The sequence below is a fragment of the Alligator mississippiensis genome, chromosome 3 (genome assembly GCF_030867095.1).
Source record: "Alligator mississippiensis isolate rAllMis1 chromosome 3, rAllMis1, whole genome shotgun sequence".
Taxonomy (NCBI): Eukaryota; Metazoa; Chordata; order Crocodylia; family Alligatoridae; genus Alligator; species Alligator mississippiensis.
The window spans coordinates 279,211,470-279,229,500 of record NC_081826.1 but is presented as its reverse complement, the minus strand read 5'-3'; the positions used below and the strand labels follow the sequence as shown (position 1 = coordinate 279,229,500).

Here is an 18,031-nt window from a genome sequence, read left to right as displayed (position 1 = left end):
CCACAGGCCAGATTTCACCCACTGAGTCCCTCTATCCAGCCACTGAGCTACCCAAGGGCACCAGAAATCCAGCCATTTGGCCCCATTGAGCACTGCCATCAGCACTGAGCTTGGCCTGCTGCTGCTGGACTCTGCACTGCTCCCACTCCTGTCATCACTGGATTTTGCCAGACCCCACTCAGCCACCACCATGGGGGCCCCCCACTCGCCACTCCAGCAGCCCTCATGCCCTGGGTTGTATCTGTCTCGCAAGGAATCTGACAGTCTGGATCTGGCTGGAGGCCCCAAATGAATGTGACACCCCTGCTCCAGACCATGTTCTACAGCTGATATTTGAAAAAGTGGTTTATATCAGGGATATGCCTCCTGGCATTGCTGTAAAAATTGACCTAAAACTGGCCAATATATAAGTCTTTAAAAATTATAGATGCAAACTAGATTTTTAGCTAAAACCTCCAAGGATTCTAACCTTAGTGAGCATGCTGAAACCTCAGCTCCTAACACTGACACTACTGCACACATACCATTCCCACAGACTGAGGATAACTAAAGTTCTGGATTTTTCCCTGCAATGGTTGTTCTGCACCCTCAGAGTCAGAAGCTTGTCTCTTCTGTGCCCCTTAATTAACTACTTAAACAGTGTGGCAGAGAAAAAAAAAAAACCACACACATCCAATTCCAGTGCAGGGGGAAGAAAGCCAAACCAGAAGAGGGACAGAGTAAATTGGGACAAGGGGTAGTGAGCCTGGACCTGCAAGAGGAAGAGAACAGAAACAGTGGGAACCAGGGGGTGCTGGAAGGAGACAGCTAGTACTAACTGTAAGAGGCTTCCTGAGAAAGTGTTGTTGCAGCAGAGGAAGAAACTGGGAAGTTGTGCCAATATTGTTTTGTTTCCTCTCTCTTGAGCTATAAAGCTATTGCTCAAGTCAGGGGTTTTCAAACTTTTTTAATAAGTGTACCCCCGGGGGGGGGGAGAGAACAACAACACAAGCAACCAGACATGGTGCAGTGGGGGCAGGGGGTACATGTACCCCTAGCTGACAGCCCCTGAATTATGTGATACAAGGCAGGCTATACTAATTAACATTAAGTGCTTTATTAATGTTTGGGCCTGGTATGCTGCTGGATTAGTACATAATAAGAAACAATATTACAACTCTTAATGAAGTGTTTGCATAAGCTTGTTTCTGCATAACAAAGTTATTATGACTGTCCTTTAATATTTATAATTTAAAACATTTGACCTCAAAATATTTTAAAACTAAAAATCTTAAAAAATAAAAAAAAAGTAAATGAGAAATATCCAAAAATAACCCAAAAGTAATTTCAGATCTTGCCATTTCAGTGGGACACTTGGGTGGGTCTTTCACAGCTCCTCGATCCTTGGAGCAACATCAGAAAGACAAACTATTTCATCCTTCAAGTCCAATCTCGCTCTGTGTTTTGTTTTAATAGCAGCCGGTGCAGAAAACCCAAACTCGCATAAATATGTAGTTGCAAACAGCAGCAGGACTTCTATTGCTTTCCTAGTAAGCTCTAGATATTCAGTTTCAATTTCCAACCAAAAACTTGAGACGTTTCGTCCACAACTCTGATGCTTCTGATGTAAAAAGCTCTTTGCTCAGTTCGATCATTGTGTCATCTTCGTGAAAATTCAGACCATGCCGCATTTCTTTGTTGGTAGCACTTTAACTGGGACTGGATTAGGGAACCATTTTCATTTGTAGTGACTTTGACAGGCATTTTGGTGAAATGGAAAACTGAGCTACAAGTTACCTCTAAAACGTTAGTGACTTCTGATGCTCCATCATTTAAGTCCATTAGGCAAGCGAACAGTGTTGTTATTCACTCATTCATATCCTCTCCTGTTGTTCATGTTGGCAGTTCAAGACAACAACAAAAAAGAGAGTCTTCAACCAACTTCCTTTCCCAAACATACGGAACAAATACTAACAGTTGAGTCTGATTTCCTGTATCTGTAGATTCGTCAACCTGAAGAACATGTGTAGAGACTGTTTTCAACCTCTCAAGCAGTTGCATCTCCACATTCTCTGCCATTTCACTAATTCTTTGAGAAATGGTATTGTCTGAAACAAGTATCTTTTTAACTTTGTCCACATGCTCTTGCCAAACAGTACTTTACAAATGTCCACTACAGCAGGTACAATCAAAGACTCTCCAATCGTATGTGCTTTCTTGCATTTTACAATTTTGAGTGATAACAGATATGAGGCCTCCAGAGCACTTTTGCTGACTTCAGTGCTGAGTAGACACATTCTTGTGATGTTTGAAATTTTCAAGCCCCCTTTCAAAGTATTCAATCAGTTTTATATCTTTTGGACCCACATATATAAAACTGAACTACAAACAGGCACTGCTGTATTTACAAACTTTCTGTCACTTTGTGCTTTCTATAGTACAGCCTTCTGTGTTTTTTTCCTGTTTTTCTTTTGCACTTTAGGAGTTTATCCATGTTCAACTGAGTTTCCTCAGTGCTCTGCCACTCCACAGATACTGAAACTGCCCCTTGGGGCTACAGTGGAAAGCACGTGGGAGCAGGGGGGAAGGAGCCGAGTACGTGCACGCTTGCATGCACATTCACCCCCCCTCCCAGCAGGTAAGTCTGTCACGGGGAAGGGGCATGGGAGGAAACAGATCAACACCCCCAGAGGGAGGGAACAGGGTAGAGGCAAGAATGAATGGGGTCCCAGGGCCAGGGCAGGTCCTGGGATGCTTGGAGTCCAGGGGGCTCATCTAGGGGCGAGGGGGGGCTCCTGCCACTGCACACACCCCACCAGAGGCCTGGGGGTCACATGTCCCCCAAATCTGTGTGCGTGGTGGAAGTAGCTGCTGCTGCAGGCTGGACTCCGCACCCTGCTGCCAATGCCCCAAGAGCCGCATGATGCCACATGCCTGCTGCCATTGCAGATGCACAGACACCCCCTGTCCCAGCAGGTAAGTGTGTAGGGGGGGAGGGGGGCAGATGGGGACCCCTACAGTGCAAGAGGGAGTGGAACAGGGGTGAATGGGGCCCTGGCCAGGCCAGGTCTTGGGATAATGTAAGCCTGGCAACCCCCACTGTGTGGCTGTCAAGGGAGGGGCTGGGGGCAAGGCAGCTGCTGAAGACACACTGCCTTGCAGGACAGCAACTGTACTGACAAAGGCATCCCACTGGGCTAGCAAGCAGGGGAGCCACAGCTGCTGTCGTCATGCGCAGCCCTGACAGGCAAGCCCAGAACCAGAGTGGGACCCAGGCTAGCAGCAGGGCCGGGTTATAAGCTGGTCCTGAGCACGGGGAGGGAAAGCAGCCCCTCACCCATCCCGTACCTGTTCCAAACAGCCCCATGCAGGCTGCAGCAGGGAGCATCGGCCACGGGGCAGGGGAGAGGCTGCTTTCCTCCACGCTGGGAAGGAATCTGGGGAAAAGTTGAATGGGGAGGGAGAGTGGCCCCTCCCCTGCCCTGTCACTCCCTGCTGCAGCCGCTCGCAGCCCACACAGGACTATCCCGAGCAGGCACAGGCAGCCCCATGCAGGCTGCAAGCTGGGTGCCGGCCACAGGGAGGGTGAGGGGCCGCTTCCCCCACCCTGTGCTCAGCTTTTCCCTGGGCCACATTTCCCCGGGCTCCTTCCCTGCCTGGGGTCCTCCCCTGCCCTTCCCCCTTAGCTGCAGTTTTGGCATGGGGCAGCCATGCAGTCTCAGGCCAGAAGCCCCCACTGGGGCTTCTGGCTGCAGGGAAGACGGACAGGCAGGCCCTGCTGTTATGGGAGCCTGCCAGGCTTCCCCTGGGTCCTACTGCCCTTGGTTCCTGTCATTTTTGACAGGAATCAAGGGCAGAGAAATATTAATTCTAATTTTTTTTTTTTTTTTTTTTTTTTTTTTAAGGCCCCTGCAGGCCAGATATAGAATGGCCTTGCGGGCCATATTTTGCCCACCCCTGCCCTAGGACCTATCCAAGTACCCCAGGGGGTACGCATAGCCCTGGTTGACAACCCCTGGCCCAAGTTGCCACAAGATCAGTAAGTTTAGGTCTCAAAATTAAAGCAACTGTCCAAGCTAAAACTTAAGATAGTATTTTAAGTTTAACCCCCCCCCAAAAAAAACCCACAAACCCTCTCTACTGGACACTATTCTATTACCTTCAAGGCTGGTAAAAGAGTTCAATTTGGCCTAACTAAACATAATTGAGGATTTCAGAATAGGGAGAAGGGGGCTAAACTGGGCTTACAATATAAGCCAGCTTGAAATCTTATCTATGGAAACTAAAGCCTCCCCATAACAAAAACTTAGTTCCACACAAATTAGTAATACTACGAACCCACAGTAAATGGCCTACCAGTTGGAACACCCTTATGACACCATGCCATCCTGCCTCACTCTGAACTGTTCTGCTAACACAATGTTAAAAATGGTTATGGCAGCAAGCATGTCTTTCACACTAGGAACCTCAACTTTAACATCTCTAGAACTGAATCACTGTTAAAATGGTGGCAAGTTCTTAGAAATTCTACACTGTAGGCAAGGCCTCTGACTACTGTTAGAAATACTAGCAATTAAAATTTACAGTTAGCCTAGATAAGACAACCACATTAGCTGAAGTTTCATTTACTTGACTATCAATACCTCAATCCAGTTTACATTAGAATCCAGCTACAAATTAAATGTGTCAGTGGCAGTAAATAAGATGCAATGAGGATATTAAATTTTTAAGAGCAGTAAAAGTTAAATAGAAGCTAATCATCACTGCTACATTAATATTCCACATTGTGGTGGAAATCTGCTGGAGTCAGGGGAGAGGCAGCGGAATGCCACACCCGTAGCCAAAAGTGAAACTGGCGGTTCGTGGACAGAGATCAAAGGAAAAACCCGCAGCGGAGCCGGGAGGAGCCAGGGATGGCTCCCACATCCCCCTGGACACGCTTTATTAAAGCGTGCTGAGGGCGATTGGCCAGGCAGGTGCCTGGTGCCGAGAGAAAAGGTCGGGCAGGAAGGAAGCCGGAGGGACTGGAAACAGTGTCCCCATCTGGTCTGGAGGGGCCAGAGCACCCGGACAAATCCTGGGGAGGAAAGTTGGTGGCTCCCTCGGAAGGGGAGCACAAAGGGAACACTGGGCCAGCAAGGGCTCAAGGAGACACTTACAGAGCCGGCGTGGACTGAATTCGGCAGCCACAGAGACTGGGACACCGGTAAATACGAGGACGGGACCCTGACCTGGGACAACAGGTACCGAACTCGGGGAGCAAACAACGTGTCAAGGGGGGTTGAAGCCCGGGTAGAGTCCGGCTCCGCGTAAGCCGAGAGCAAAGAGGGGCCGCAGGGAGTGCTCGGTACAGGTATCACCATTAGCCAATGATCGCAGCCCCTAAGAAACCGAGCACCAGGGAGGGCCAGAGCATCAGCCCTGATGGACAACACCACAGTTGGCATTAGGCAAGCTGTAGGGGAGGTGGAGCCCCAAGAACCAACCATGAGGACGGCTGAGGGAAAGTACCAGGGGAGGCAAGACCAGATATAGTCCTCCTGAGAGAAAACTACTCAAAGATGTGGCAGGAGAGACCCCTGGGAAATAGACCTGAGGCCACTCCCAATAGCCTGGCCATGCAGCCCAAGAAGCCACGGCGAGGTTCGTGAAGAACCCAAACGTGCAACACTCAGGGAAGAGGCACGGGAGGTTACACACACACAAAGACTGTATCCCTTTAAGCCAGAGGCAGGCAATTATTTCAGGTGGAGGGCCACTTACTGAGTTTTGGAAAGCCATTAAGGGCTGTATGACAGGCAGCCAGGGGCAGATAACTATTAATTTTCTAAATTTTTTAGGGGCCTCACGGGCCAGATAGAATGGCCTGGGGGGGGACGACCGCATTTTGCTCACCCCTGCTTTAAGCCAAGATTTCAAAGTAAGCATGCACAGAGGAACATCTAATCTGCCCTCAAATTCAAGTGGTCTTGAGACTGTGCTCAGTTTAAACTTGGCTTGTACAAAAGTCTGGTAGTTGTAGTTATCAAGTACTTATTAGTTCAGAAGTTATTCCCCAATTTTATTTCACTTTGAGATTATGGCATTCTTTAAGTGCAAAACTCTGAAATGCCTCACAACAAAACTCCCACACTATACAAACTATATAGTTTAAGTATACTTCTAAATATTAGCATGGCACTATCCCTGCATTACTAGAGTAGCAACTCAATGAATTTATTATACTCACAGTAAACCTATGAAGAATATATTACTCTACAAAATGTGAAACAAAGGTCAAAAGTGCAAGCAAATTGTCAAGTTCCCATCAGAGGCCTGTTAGAGCTGGAAGCTGAATCTCAGATCTCACGCATCTATTCCAGGGATGTCAAACATAGAGGCCATGGTGTTGCTCTAACCAGCCCACAAGACGGCCTGAAATCGGGGGTGTGGCCAGGGTAGTTAAGGAGAGAAGCTGAGTAGCACAGAATCTGTGGTGCTTGGGCTGGTGGACATAGCAATTGGCTCAGGAAGGTGCGAGTACTAGGGCACAAACAGAAGTGACAATTTTCGCCCAATCTGGCCACATAAAGCAGTTTATAGCTGTGACCAAACACAAGTGCATGGTTGCAGACCGCTTAAAAATAGCTGATCAGGTGAAAAATCTGACCCCTCATTGCACAAGGTATTAGATGTAGCAACTTCTGTAACTTGCTTCTGCCCTGCCTACCAGCCTGTGGCTGTTTTCAGAATACGAGGGGGAAAGGGAGTTCAGTGTGGGGTTTTTTTTTAGCCCTCTCTGGAGCGTGGGGCCAGTGTACTGAAGGCCCCTTTCCTCCCTCCCCCTCTAGGTAGAGGGGCTTCAATTCACCCACCCCACCCTTCAGCACCAGCTGGAGAGTCCCATGAATGAGCTCCTTCTGCTGCCTTTCCCCCCCCCCCCCTCCCATTCTGAAAGAAGCAAGCACTGGCAGACAGTCCTGGGCATTGCTATGGGAACCTGGCTACAGGCTCCCAGCCCAGAGGTGGATTTCCCTCCCTCTGGAACCAACAGTGAACTTCTGTTTGGTCTGGGGTAACATAACTCAAAACGCTTTGTACAAAACCTTCCGAGTTACAGCTGGGAGCTGCACTTCTGTTTGCACCCCTACTTATCCTCTGGCTGCTTTGCCCAGCAACACCACTGCAGCCTTACCTCCTCAGCTGCTGGCCCTGCCATGCCCCATGCTAGAACTGGAGTTGCCATTGCACCATGGGGCATGCAGCAGCAGCTCTTGAACAGGGCAGGTAGCAAAAGCCAGAACTACCACCACTGCTGTGTACTGCGTGCCCTGTCCCAGAGCTGGAGCTGCAGCATGCCCCAGGCTGGATCTGGCCTGCAAGGAGCCCCAGGGTCCTGATCTGGCCTAGGGCATGACATGAATTGGACACCTCTGTCTTAAACCAATGCTTTAATCGTAAAGCCACTCCCTAAATATGCTAAGTCTCCGAGCTCATTTAATCATTTAAAGAACTTATATTTTGTATTAACTTTTCTTATCCTGCTTGTGCAACTGCTCATCATTACATATGCTCTCCTCTACAAATATGTTTTGTAGCAGCAAAGGTCAGACAATCCTACCTGAACTCACCACGATAAAGCTTCTGTAGAGCATCTGGAAAGGAGTGCGTATAACGCACAGGTAAACACAAGTGACCCTCAGACCTAAAAGTAGAAAAAGGATAGAACAGTAAGTGTGATGGCCTAACCATTGAGAACTGGTTCTTTTTATTGCTTCAAACAAAGTTAAATTTTTCCATCTCTTAAAACTGGTTGTGTTCTCTCTCATTATGCGAACAAGCATGAGAACAGTTCAGAAGCATTATTCACTGTCAGCAAATGGCTCAGATTCAGCCATCTGAATGAAGGCCATATAAAAAAGGAAAAAACAGAATAAAATTAAACTAAATGGATCAATTTTGTATACCTAACAAGCCACCATAACAGCGAGTCTGGCAGAATGACAGACCTGCCCTCATCTCAGAAACAGGTCTGGACTGAGATGCACCAGAAGGAGCATGTGGAAATTTGCACTACCTTTATACATTTATTCTGGTGCTCTCAAGCCAGATATCACAAGCTACTATACCCAAAAACATAGAACACTGATAAGCTGTTCATATTTTCAATGATACATTTAAGAGTGCATAAAATTGACAGTAAAACCACTAAGGCTCAAACCTAGAGCAATACTGCTGAGCTGGCTGGCTTCCAGAAATATGCTTAGTCATTGGAATCAGACAATCCTTCCCAAATGTGCTTACTCCGCCAGTGGTGTTGTAAAAAGTTATATAGGAACCAATTTGCCTCCCATTACAATAACTAACACGTAGCTTAATCTCAACCTCCGAGATGGAGAGACTCTCTCCCCATCTACAGACTAAGTGACAAAGGTTGCAGGAAGCTTGGGTCCAAGCCAAAAAACTGAGCCTTGATACCCTTAGCAAATCAATTTTTTTATTTCATATTAGATATTTGCCATCTTAAGGTAGCTATTTTGCACCCTAACATTCTATACTATTTAGGGGTGCACTGATAAAAAATTTTTGGTCGATACCAATGACTGATTATTAGCCAGCCATGACTGGCCAATACCAATCCAATTGCCAATATGCAGCCTCACAGCTTGGAGAGCAACATCCAGCTGGTAAGTTTGTGGGGAGGGGAAGGGCATGGGGGTGCCGATCAAGACCCCCCATGGTGAGGGAAGGAGTGAGGCCGGGGCAAGGGCAGGTGCTGCTCAGCAGGGGCAGGGTGTGGGATGGAGCTGCAGGCGGCTTGTCCAGGGGCACAGTGAGTTGGCTCCCCACCACTGCACGCAACCCCATGGGGGGCATGTGCCCCTGCATTTGTGCGTGGAGTGAGGGTGGGCTGCCTGCTGCAGGCTCAGGGTTGGGAGCTCCACCAGCCTCTTCCCAGCAGGGGACTGGGCCAGAGCTGTGCTCGGGGATGGCAGGCAGGGGTGGAGCAGTAGCAGCTCAGGGGAGGAAGTGTCTACAGGGTGGGCGACAGCCATCTCAAAATTCATTGTTGCCCCCCATAACCACCCCAGCCTAGCGCCCCCCCCCCCAGGAAGTGGCCAGCGCAGCCCCTGGCCCTGAACCTACCCTCACCCTGCGCACAAATGCAGGGGAGCACATGCCCCCCATGCCTCCTCAGGGGTGCACACAGTGGCCTGGAGGTGCCCCCCCAATGAGCTTCCCATGCCCTGGCCCAGCTGCACAGTGCCTGTCCCTGCCCCAGTACCACTCCCTCCCTCACCATGAGGGCTCGATCAACCCCCCACCCCCTCCAAGCCCTTACCAGCAGGAGGCTGCTCTCCAAGCTGCCAGGTTGCATTCCTGGCTGTGTGTATGCATACAACATTTATTAGTGATATTATTGGCTGCACCGGCAAAAAAAGGCTGATTGCCAATGTCAATTTTCCTTTTACTGGTGCTGATACAATATAGGCTGATACACCAGTCCACCTCTAATACTATTCAGAGCCGATATGGCAGAAAACCAAACCATTACAAATGCCAGATCAGACCGAGTAGGGTAGGGAAAGAACCGAGTCTCTCATTTGGCCATTATTTTCTTATCTATTAACGAGCTGATTAACAATTTTACAAGTTAAAGCCAAACCTAGAAACCACCAAAGAAAGAGCTCTGGTAAGAATTTAAACTTACAGGGAAGGATGCTTTTTATCTGTCATATATTATTGGTGTATACACTGAAAGTGATCATGAGAAGCAGTTTCAAAAGCTTCCCAAAAGCATTAATTTAATAGAGCTTCTAATAGAAAAGGTTAATCATAACTACCAGCCATATTATTGTGGCATTCAGATTATTCCCCAGAACTTACAAGAGTCATACACCAACATTTTCAAAAATAAGGTAGAATTAAACCCAGGTTTACTTCCACCCACCTGCTTGGTTGTCAGTGGGAGCTGTAGGACAAATAATACTTTAAAAAGACTGATAAATGTTGATTTGGAATTCTGACTTCAGGCCATATTCTTGAAGGTCACTCTTCAAACCTGTCTCTCCATGACCTCTAGAGACTTGGGTTCTACTCCAGTGTAAGTTAAATGACTGACAATTTAAGTTAACATTTAGTCATTTCACAAATATTTGTTCAAGGACACATGCTTGGTGAATGGGAGTTTGCTCTCTCAGTGCTTTGGAGCCAGCCTGATATTAAAATACTACCAGATTCCTATGAATTAGCCTCTGGATGGAAAAAAAACAGTTACTATAGAAGTCAGCAAAATACATTTCAACTCAATAACAACGTTTACCATGACAGCAGTGAAAAGCTGATCCTGACCAAAAAAAGAAAACAAAACCAAAAACCAAACAGACAGCATGCATGCGCACACACAAACTGTGCACTAAGCACCTATTCTTCTTTATAAGATGTAAAATTTCTGAAAATTTTGAAAGCCCCATCATTTCTTCTCCTAGAAAGAGAAAACAGATATTTGGGGGTTCCTCTGTAGTAGTTACCCAATAAATCTAATTTTTATTGATTTCTCTAAGAATGAGGAAAACTTTATATTTCAGTTAGTATGAGGAAATTACTGCTCTGTTTATTTTTGAAGTAAGTATCAAGTCTATATTTCTGAGTCAACAGATATACCTGCTATAATAGATGGTAGGTATTAAAATACATGTTTTACTTGTTGACAGCTCTCCCTAACAGGAAAAAAAACAAAACAAAACAAAAAAAAAAAAAAAAAAACTTAAAATGCTGAAGATACAGGGTAGTAATACCGTTGATTTTAAACAGAAATGGAAGTTATAGTCTCAGGGTTCAGTTATAATAGGTGAACATAGGCTGAATATTATGATGCAGAAACAGAAGAAACTCATGTTTTGAGAGAAAAGGTTTGGGAAGTGAATTTCCCTATACATATTCATTCAGCATAACAGCACAGTAGTAAGCATTAATAGTAAAATCTGGGTATATTTAAAAACTTTCAGAAATACCAGATTTCTAATTGTGCATTATCATATAGAGGGCAAGTACCATAATTCTAAGCCATACTAATTAATCTGCAAACAAAAGTAATATAACTTAAACAGTTTTGTTACCAATTGAAGCTTGGAAAAATTATGACGACCCAAGTTTCTTTCCTTGAAACATCTCTAATCAAAATGTGTCTCTGAAAGATCCACAGTTTCTGATTCTGATTCTTCACTACAATCTTCAGGTACTTCATTAAGATGAAGATTTGTACAAATTGACCAAGTTTCTCCAAACTTATTTTTTTTTTTTTTTAAGCATATGGATGTATATCAAAACACTGACCACTTTCCCCCCTGCCCGCGTACTGTGGAAGATCATGGAATCAGAAACAAACAAGAAGTTAGAGGTTGTATAGGACAAGTGGCTTACTTTCTACTGGTGCAGAAGCAGTGTACTTAGCAGATTCCCAGATTACACTCAGGACCAAATGCCTGCTTTACTGAAAGTACCTTTCCAGCATCCAAGAAATGCATTGTTGAACTGGATTTCTGAACAAGCAATGTAACAATGCAAACACAGTTTCTGTTTAAAAACTGGAAACAAAACAGGCTTTTTTTTCCTGGAGGCTTCTGGGTTTCTTTCCAGACCCTTACATCCAATTGTGTTGTACAGAACAGCAACATGCACAAATTCATATTGTGGTTGACTTTAAGTAAAATTACTGTTTTCCCAAATGTGTTATTCTTACCTTTCTGGATCAGTGTTTACTCCAATAACTGGCTTACATCTGTCAAATACTTTACTGGCAGCCAGCAACATTGTGCCATCACCTACGGAGAAAAATAAAAGGCATGAAAAACTGGCTTTACTTTTACTGAACAATGTTCAAACACTCCATAGTAAACTGAGTCTCAGGTACACAATTGCAGTGCTGCAATCGGTTTTCAAGTGCTTTTACCTAGGCATTAACAATGGTAAGACAGAAGTAAAACTGAAAAATGCACTCGCATTTAAGTGCGCACTTTCTTGATGGAATGAAGAGGACACACCAACTGCAGAGACTTCCTCAGCTTGACAGAGGGTTTTTAAACCCAAAAGCTTGCTAAAAAAAATTTTCTGACCTTTTAATTTGGTCTAATAAAAAGATATCAGATTCACCCAAAGAACCTTGTCTGCCTATGTCCTTAGACCAACATGGCTACAACCTACACCTACCTCTGCATCTAAAGTGTTTATTTAGTCTTTAAACCTGGATACCGCCGAGACAAAATTAATTTAGAAGCACAGTAAAAATCCAAAGTTTACAGGAGCTAGCACTAAAAACACCAACTTATGTGATAGTTGTACATAGCCAGGCAGTTATTTTTGTTTTGTGCAAATCTAAGACTAGCATCTGTGGAAGCTTTTGTATGTTAATGAAAACTGGTACACAGGAAAAATAAAAAAACCCCAACCCATTCTTGCTATAATCATTTAAAGGGAGGGAAAAAAAAAAAAAAGTACTTCTTGCTATTTTTGTACCAGAACTATACTGGCACAAAATGGAAATGTATATGGAAATGTGATGCAATTCTGACCATCTATCACATACTTCAGAAATAGTATTTGAGGCATACATACATACCAAGACCAAACATACATATATTTTTTCCCCAACTGTGGCTTCCAGTCATTATTCAGTAGAAGGCCTTAAACGCTCCCAAATAACATGGGTTTCAATGAGCCATGTCTCAAGTCCAAATACTTCTTGTTTAAATACATACTTCTACCATTTTGTAACTGGAATAAGGGTAGGCCAATACAGACTCAAAGACACCGCAGACAGATCTAGTAGTACTGTGAGCAGACTGCAACAAAATAACAAGCGACCAAAATCCACTTGTTTTCATTATTGTTATTCAGAATCCCATAGGCAGCAATGAAACCAAAAGGAATCAGAATATTCCCTGCTGCAGCTTTAAAAACAGTACAGAAGCAGAGACCACATCACATGTACAACCATCAAGAAATTCTGAATAGGGGAAGGAGCAAGAAGGGAAAGAATGTTCTTTCCTACTTCATACAAGAGTGGGATTGGGAGCTCTCTGGATTTTTACAAACATCTGCTAGCCAAAGTCTAACATAAAACACAAAATCCCCAAAGTTCCCTCAAGAGACTGTACCCCAAGAGGCAGCCCAGCAGTTAGGGTATTGGCTTTGCATTAGGACACTGGAATCCTACTACTTCTCATCAACCTTTTAGCTGGCAGGTTTACCATTCTGGTAAGTGCATCTGGTTAAATGCTTAAACCAAACAGATGAATGTGAAAGTGAGCAAAAAATTTGGGAGGGCAGGAGAGGAGAAAGAAGGAACAAGTAGGAGAAAGTGCTAATCTTCACCCCACACACTTAACTACAAGATAAGGATGCTTCAAAACACACTATCGTTTTTTTACATGAGTTGAGTATGTCCAATCCTACAGTTTAGATCATGTCACCTTATATCATTAGCTTCTCTAAAGCATGTAAAACAACCAAAAAACTATTGAGCTGAAGCACAAGAAAAAGATGATAGGTCATATCACTTAATTTTTCCCCAGATTACTTTTAAGAGTTTTATCCAAAAAAATGCACTGACTACCCTACAAAGCATGAAGCAATCAAACTCTTCATAATGCTTCATAACAGAGATTACCATTCTCTTAAATCCACGACACCTTTCCCCACAAAAATGAATACCTCCGGCTGATATAACAGCATCTGCCCACTGAGCTGTCTCTTCATTATATTCGCGACGCTTAACAAGGCGGACCTCAATCCTCTCATTCCTAAAAAGGGCAGAGAAAGTGTGATGAAGAACAAAGAACATGTCAGTTCAAGTTTTCATGGGGATATGAAATGTAGTTCTTAAAGGATAAGTTAGTTACGCTGATATTTAATTTATTAATAATATTGCAAAAATGTTTTCTGAAGTGTCCAACTTAGTGTGCACTAACTCTGTGCATTTAATAATTCATTTACTGTCCTGAGAGATCTGATATATCTGTTTAAAAATGGTTCACTACACACCTATATTATAAAAAAGTCAGTTTCGTGAAAGATGTTTCACAACTTGTTCTACTGTTATGCATAGTAGTTTTTTTGATTGCGCTAGCCAGGAAATACACACACTCCATGTACTTACTCAAACCACAGAGTCACAACTTTACTGAAAAGGTTTAAAATGCTTCCCTTCCAGAGCCTCCCAGGATTTCCACACAGAAACCATTATTTGCACTGCCTACAAATTAACCTATGTTTTGCTTAAGTAGCATATATTACACTGAAGTGCTGTCTATCTTAGTTTAGATCATCTACTTGATCAGGGCTGTAAAATGCAGTCTACAGCAACAAGCACATCAACAAAAAAAAACAAGAGAGTCCCAAAGTATAGCAAGCACATGCTGCCAACATGCTGCAGGCCTGGTAGGAACGATCTTTGCCATTCTGCATGTCAACTTTATCAGCTCGCTTGGCTGATCTCTGCAGGAATTCACAGAGATAGGAAGAACAAGCTTTTGTATGCCAGATATCGTTAATAAAAAGTTACTTCATATTGTAAAAATAAATAATAAAAAAAAATTTCCCCATCATTCTTAAATCTTTATACTTACCGTAAACTGTCTACAACATGCTCCACATTTTTTGTATGAATATGATGTCGCTCCAGTAGTCCACTGTAGTTAGATCCCTTCAGTGCCAGCTGTAAAAAAAAAAAAAAAAAAAAAAAAAGAAAAAAGAATGATCTTGAAACAGCTAGCCATCTCAGGTTACTAGGTAAGGAAAACATAAATGAGAAATGATACAACCTCATGCTCATATAAAGTATCTAAGCCAGTAGTTTTCAATCTTTTTGGACTTATCTGCATATCTTCTCATACTTCAGCAGCACCCTTTAAAGGATACCACAGCACCCCAGATCCCAGGACACTCCATCACTCTGGTTGAGAATCACTAATTTACACATATTTGACTATGTGGACATGTCCCAGCCAACTTCAAATGACCTAGCCCAGAGTGCAAGCTGCAAAACCCAAGTACAGGCTCTGCCATTAGCAAAGCCAGTGTGTGCACAGGTAGTGTAGGTACAGCTATACAAGCTGTAGGTCAGCTCTGACTGCAGCATAAGCATATCTAGAGACTGAGCCAGAGTGGTATTGGTGGAGAGTATGTGAAACTTGGAAGAGTCAATGCCAGTGCAGAGCTACAAAATAACGAGTCTGAAAAAGCAGCCCCACAACCCTATCCTTGTTATTGATGGGCATCAAATGTCTGAGCTAAGATAGAATGTTACCCAATAGCATCATGGATAACACTTGCTTCCTGCATGAAAAAGCACCCATTCTTTACGAACAAACTACTCACTGCTTTTGATATTTATTCCTGGGATACTCTGCATAGTTTTTTCTAGACTACTTTAGGTGATCTTGTTCTTGGTACAGGTTAACAGTTGCAGTCTAATACTCATCTCTGCTGGAAAAAACAGGGATTTTTACAAGGAAAACTTAATTTCAACCCCCTCTGAAACGGTGGAGAAAAGGATTCAACTGGTGAAAGGAAGGGAACTCATGATGAGCAACTGGATCAAGAAATCAAACTTCAATTTTCACCCCGTCACTAGCTTCCTGTGTGAGCTTTGGTCATGTCACTCCATCTCTAGGCCTTATTTCCTGCATCTATTAATAACAATATTATTTTCACCTTTCCTTTATTTCCTCTCTTTAGACTGTATGCCTTTTGGGATAGGGCTGCCACTGTGTTTGCATTGGGTCTAAAAAAAAAAAAAAAAAAGAGACCCAAAGTTTGATCAGGGTCTTCAGAAACTACCGTAATTCAGAATGAATAGCAAGTCTACAGTGACAGTATACTATGGAGCCTGTCATTCACTCCCTCCCTAGTCACTTCACAGGCATACAAAGAAAAGTTGCTTATCCATGCAGTAAAGGGAGATCTAAGAGGCATTACTTAGATATGTATTCCACACCATGGCACGCACAGGGTCCACACATGCTGCAGCAGCGGGAAGTCTTGCTGGCAGTTAGCATTCAGTCCACACACATGCCCCAATGATTTTTGTGCACCAATTCAAGGTTGCAGAGGGTGATGCAGAACCAAGCACCACGTGGGTTTCTTTTCTTCCGCATATCCCCAGAACATTTAAGAAATCCAAAGCAGAGAAGGGCAGAAAATAGGGGAATTCATGTTAAACTCCAAATATTACACTGGCTGTCCATTTCCCTAAACTTATCTTGCTTGGAGTGCTTGTCCCTATGTGTATGCCACTGAAGGCAACTCTAAGTAGAATACTAACTAGGCTTATGGGGGCCTGGAACCTTGTAGGTTAGTAAAGGTATGAATAGAGCCCTATACTGCTGTCTGGAACATAAAAATCAATGGTGAGGTCATTTAAAAGAATCCTGCCTGGACTCCAGGTGAGCATGCTCCTCTAGTCCATGAGGTCAGATACAGAGATCCACTTTAGCAGTGAATGGAAAGTGCATCACTTCATCTCCCATACAAGGCAATCTAGAAAAACTAGAAGATTGTCTTGCGTTACTGCTCGCACCAGGATTTGGGCTTGAACTTTATATTATATTGTTGTTATTACCCGGTACATAAGTCCTTGTTCATCTCTAAACATGCCTTGTACAAAAGCATCATGGGCAGCTTTGATTTGTGGAACCAAGCCTTTTTCATGAACGATGGACTATGCCTCTCCTTCCACATCAATCTCTACATCTGGTCAATAGAGCAAGCAAGCTAGGCACAGAAGTCAACAACAGGAAAGTGTAGGGTTGCTGTTGGCAGACTTCATGCACTGAAGTTCCGTTCCACATTAACTGAAGAGACTAAGAAAAGGACTAGGAGGCAAAAGGTAGCAGCTGTAATCCCATATCCAGCAAGTCGGCTTCCAAAGTTGAGTTGGACTGCTGCCAGGAATTGAATTAATAAGCATGCAGTGTAAGTAGGTGGGCTTTTGGGTGGCCTTAAGGAGTCTCAATACAGACAACTCTCAATACAGACAAAGCCCTAAACCATGCAATCTAAAACAAAGCCTGTCATATGGGCCTCATGAAGGTAAATAGACACGTTAGTTTGAAGTAAGGCAGAAAGTAGGACAAGGTGGCATCTCAGAGACCAACTAGTTCAAAGAGACATGAGCTTTCATAGGCAACAACATACTTTCTCAGATGCTATGAATGGGCTTCTTATATGGGCCCCATAGATTCTAATAAGGTCATTCTTTATTAAAGGAGAATGGAAGCAAGCACCATAGAAAAGGGCTATGTGGCATCTGGAGCCAGCAGCCAGATCCTGAGAAGATCCTCTAGACCTCACTCTATTTGGCAGTGCATCATCCGTCAGCCCTGGGACTAAACTACTAAACTTGCCTGCCATTTGTTTCCAGACCATTTCACTTCAGACCAGTACATGTGTCAATCAAAGATGTGCTGCTAGCAAAATCTGTGCTCTCTAGGCCCCTGGACATCGGAGATGAAACAGACACATGAACAAGCACTCAAAGGTAAGCTCACCATGTATTTTACTTTAGGGTGAGCAATTCCTTACCAAAAGGTAATCTGAAACTATTGTAAACCAATTAGGACAGGGTGGCCAACCTGTGGCAAAAGGTGCTATAGATGGCATAGGTAGCCTCTGTGTGGCATGTAGATGAGGGAGGGTACAGTAGTAGACAGGGCAGGAAGCAGAAAGTAATGTAGCAAATGGGGCAGGGAAAGGGGATCAAAGTGAGGGGATAATCTGTAGCACACCTGCTAATAAAAAGACTGGCCCAATGAGTTAGAATCACCAAATAAAATCAGAACTCAGCTGACTACCAAACGTTACACTGAAGAGAACATTGTCTTAACAAGTGGTTAAGTACCATTACACTACTTAAAAAACAAACAAACAAAAAACAGTCCATCAAGAAGCAATATTTGTACATTTGTCATCTATCTTACATCAGAACCTCAGTCTGTTACTCCATACCACTTAACGTTTCAAGTCAATCTAAAAATATACACCTAGGAAGTTCATCTAAATAGCTACAGATTTC

At 43.9% G+C, this 18,031-nt stretch overlaps 1 protein-coding gene across 9 annotated transcripts in view; it reads right to left on the bottom strand.

Annotated features, from left to right (window-relative positions):
• Positions 1-18,031, bottom strand: part of NADK2 (NAD kinase 2, mitochondrial) — an 88,227-nt gene that overhangs the window by 48,438 nt on the left and 21,758 nt on the right. For all 9 annotated transcript variants that reach the window (XR_009461157.1, XR_009461158.1, XM_059725223.1 and 6 more), the window contains exons 2-5: positions 14,586-14,674; positions 13,672-13,760; positions 11,702-11,783; positions 7,580-7,663 (exon numbers count right to left, since the gene is read on the bottom strand). Coding sequence is in view for 7 of the 9 variants with exons in the window: in XM_059725223.1 (XP_059581206.1) it covers positions 7,580-7,663; positions 11,702-11,783; positions 13,672-13,760; positions 14,586-14,674 (344 nt within the window). In the remaining 2 variants the exon portion in view is untranslated. The remainder of the gene's footprint in view (positions 1-7,579; positions 7,664-11,701; positions 11,784-13,671; positions 13,761-14,585; positions 14,675-18,031) is intronic.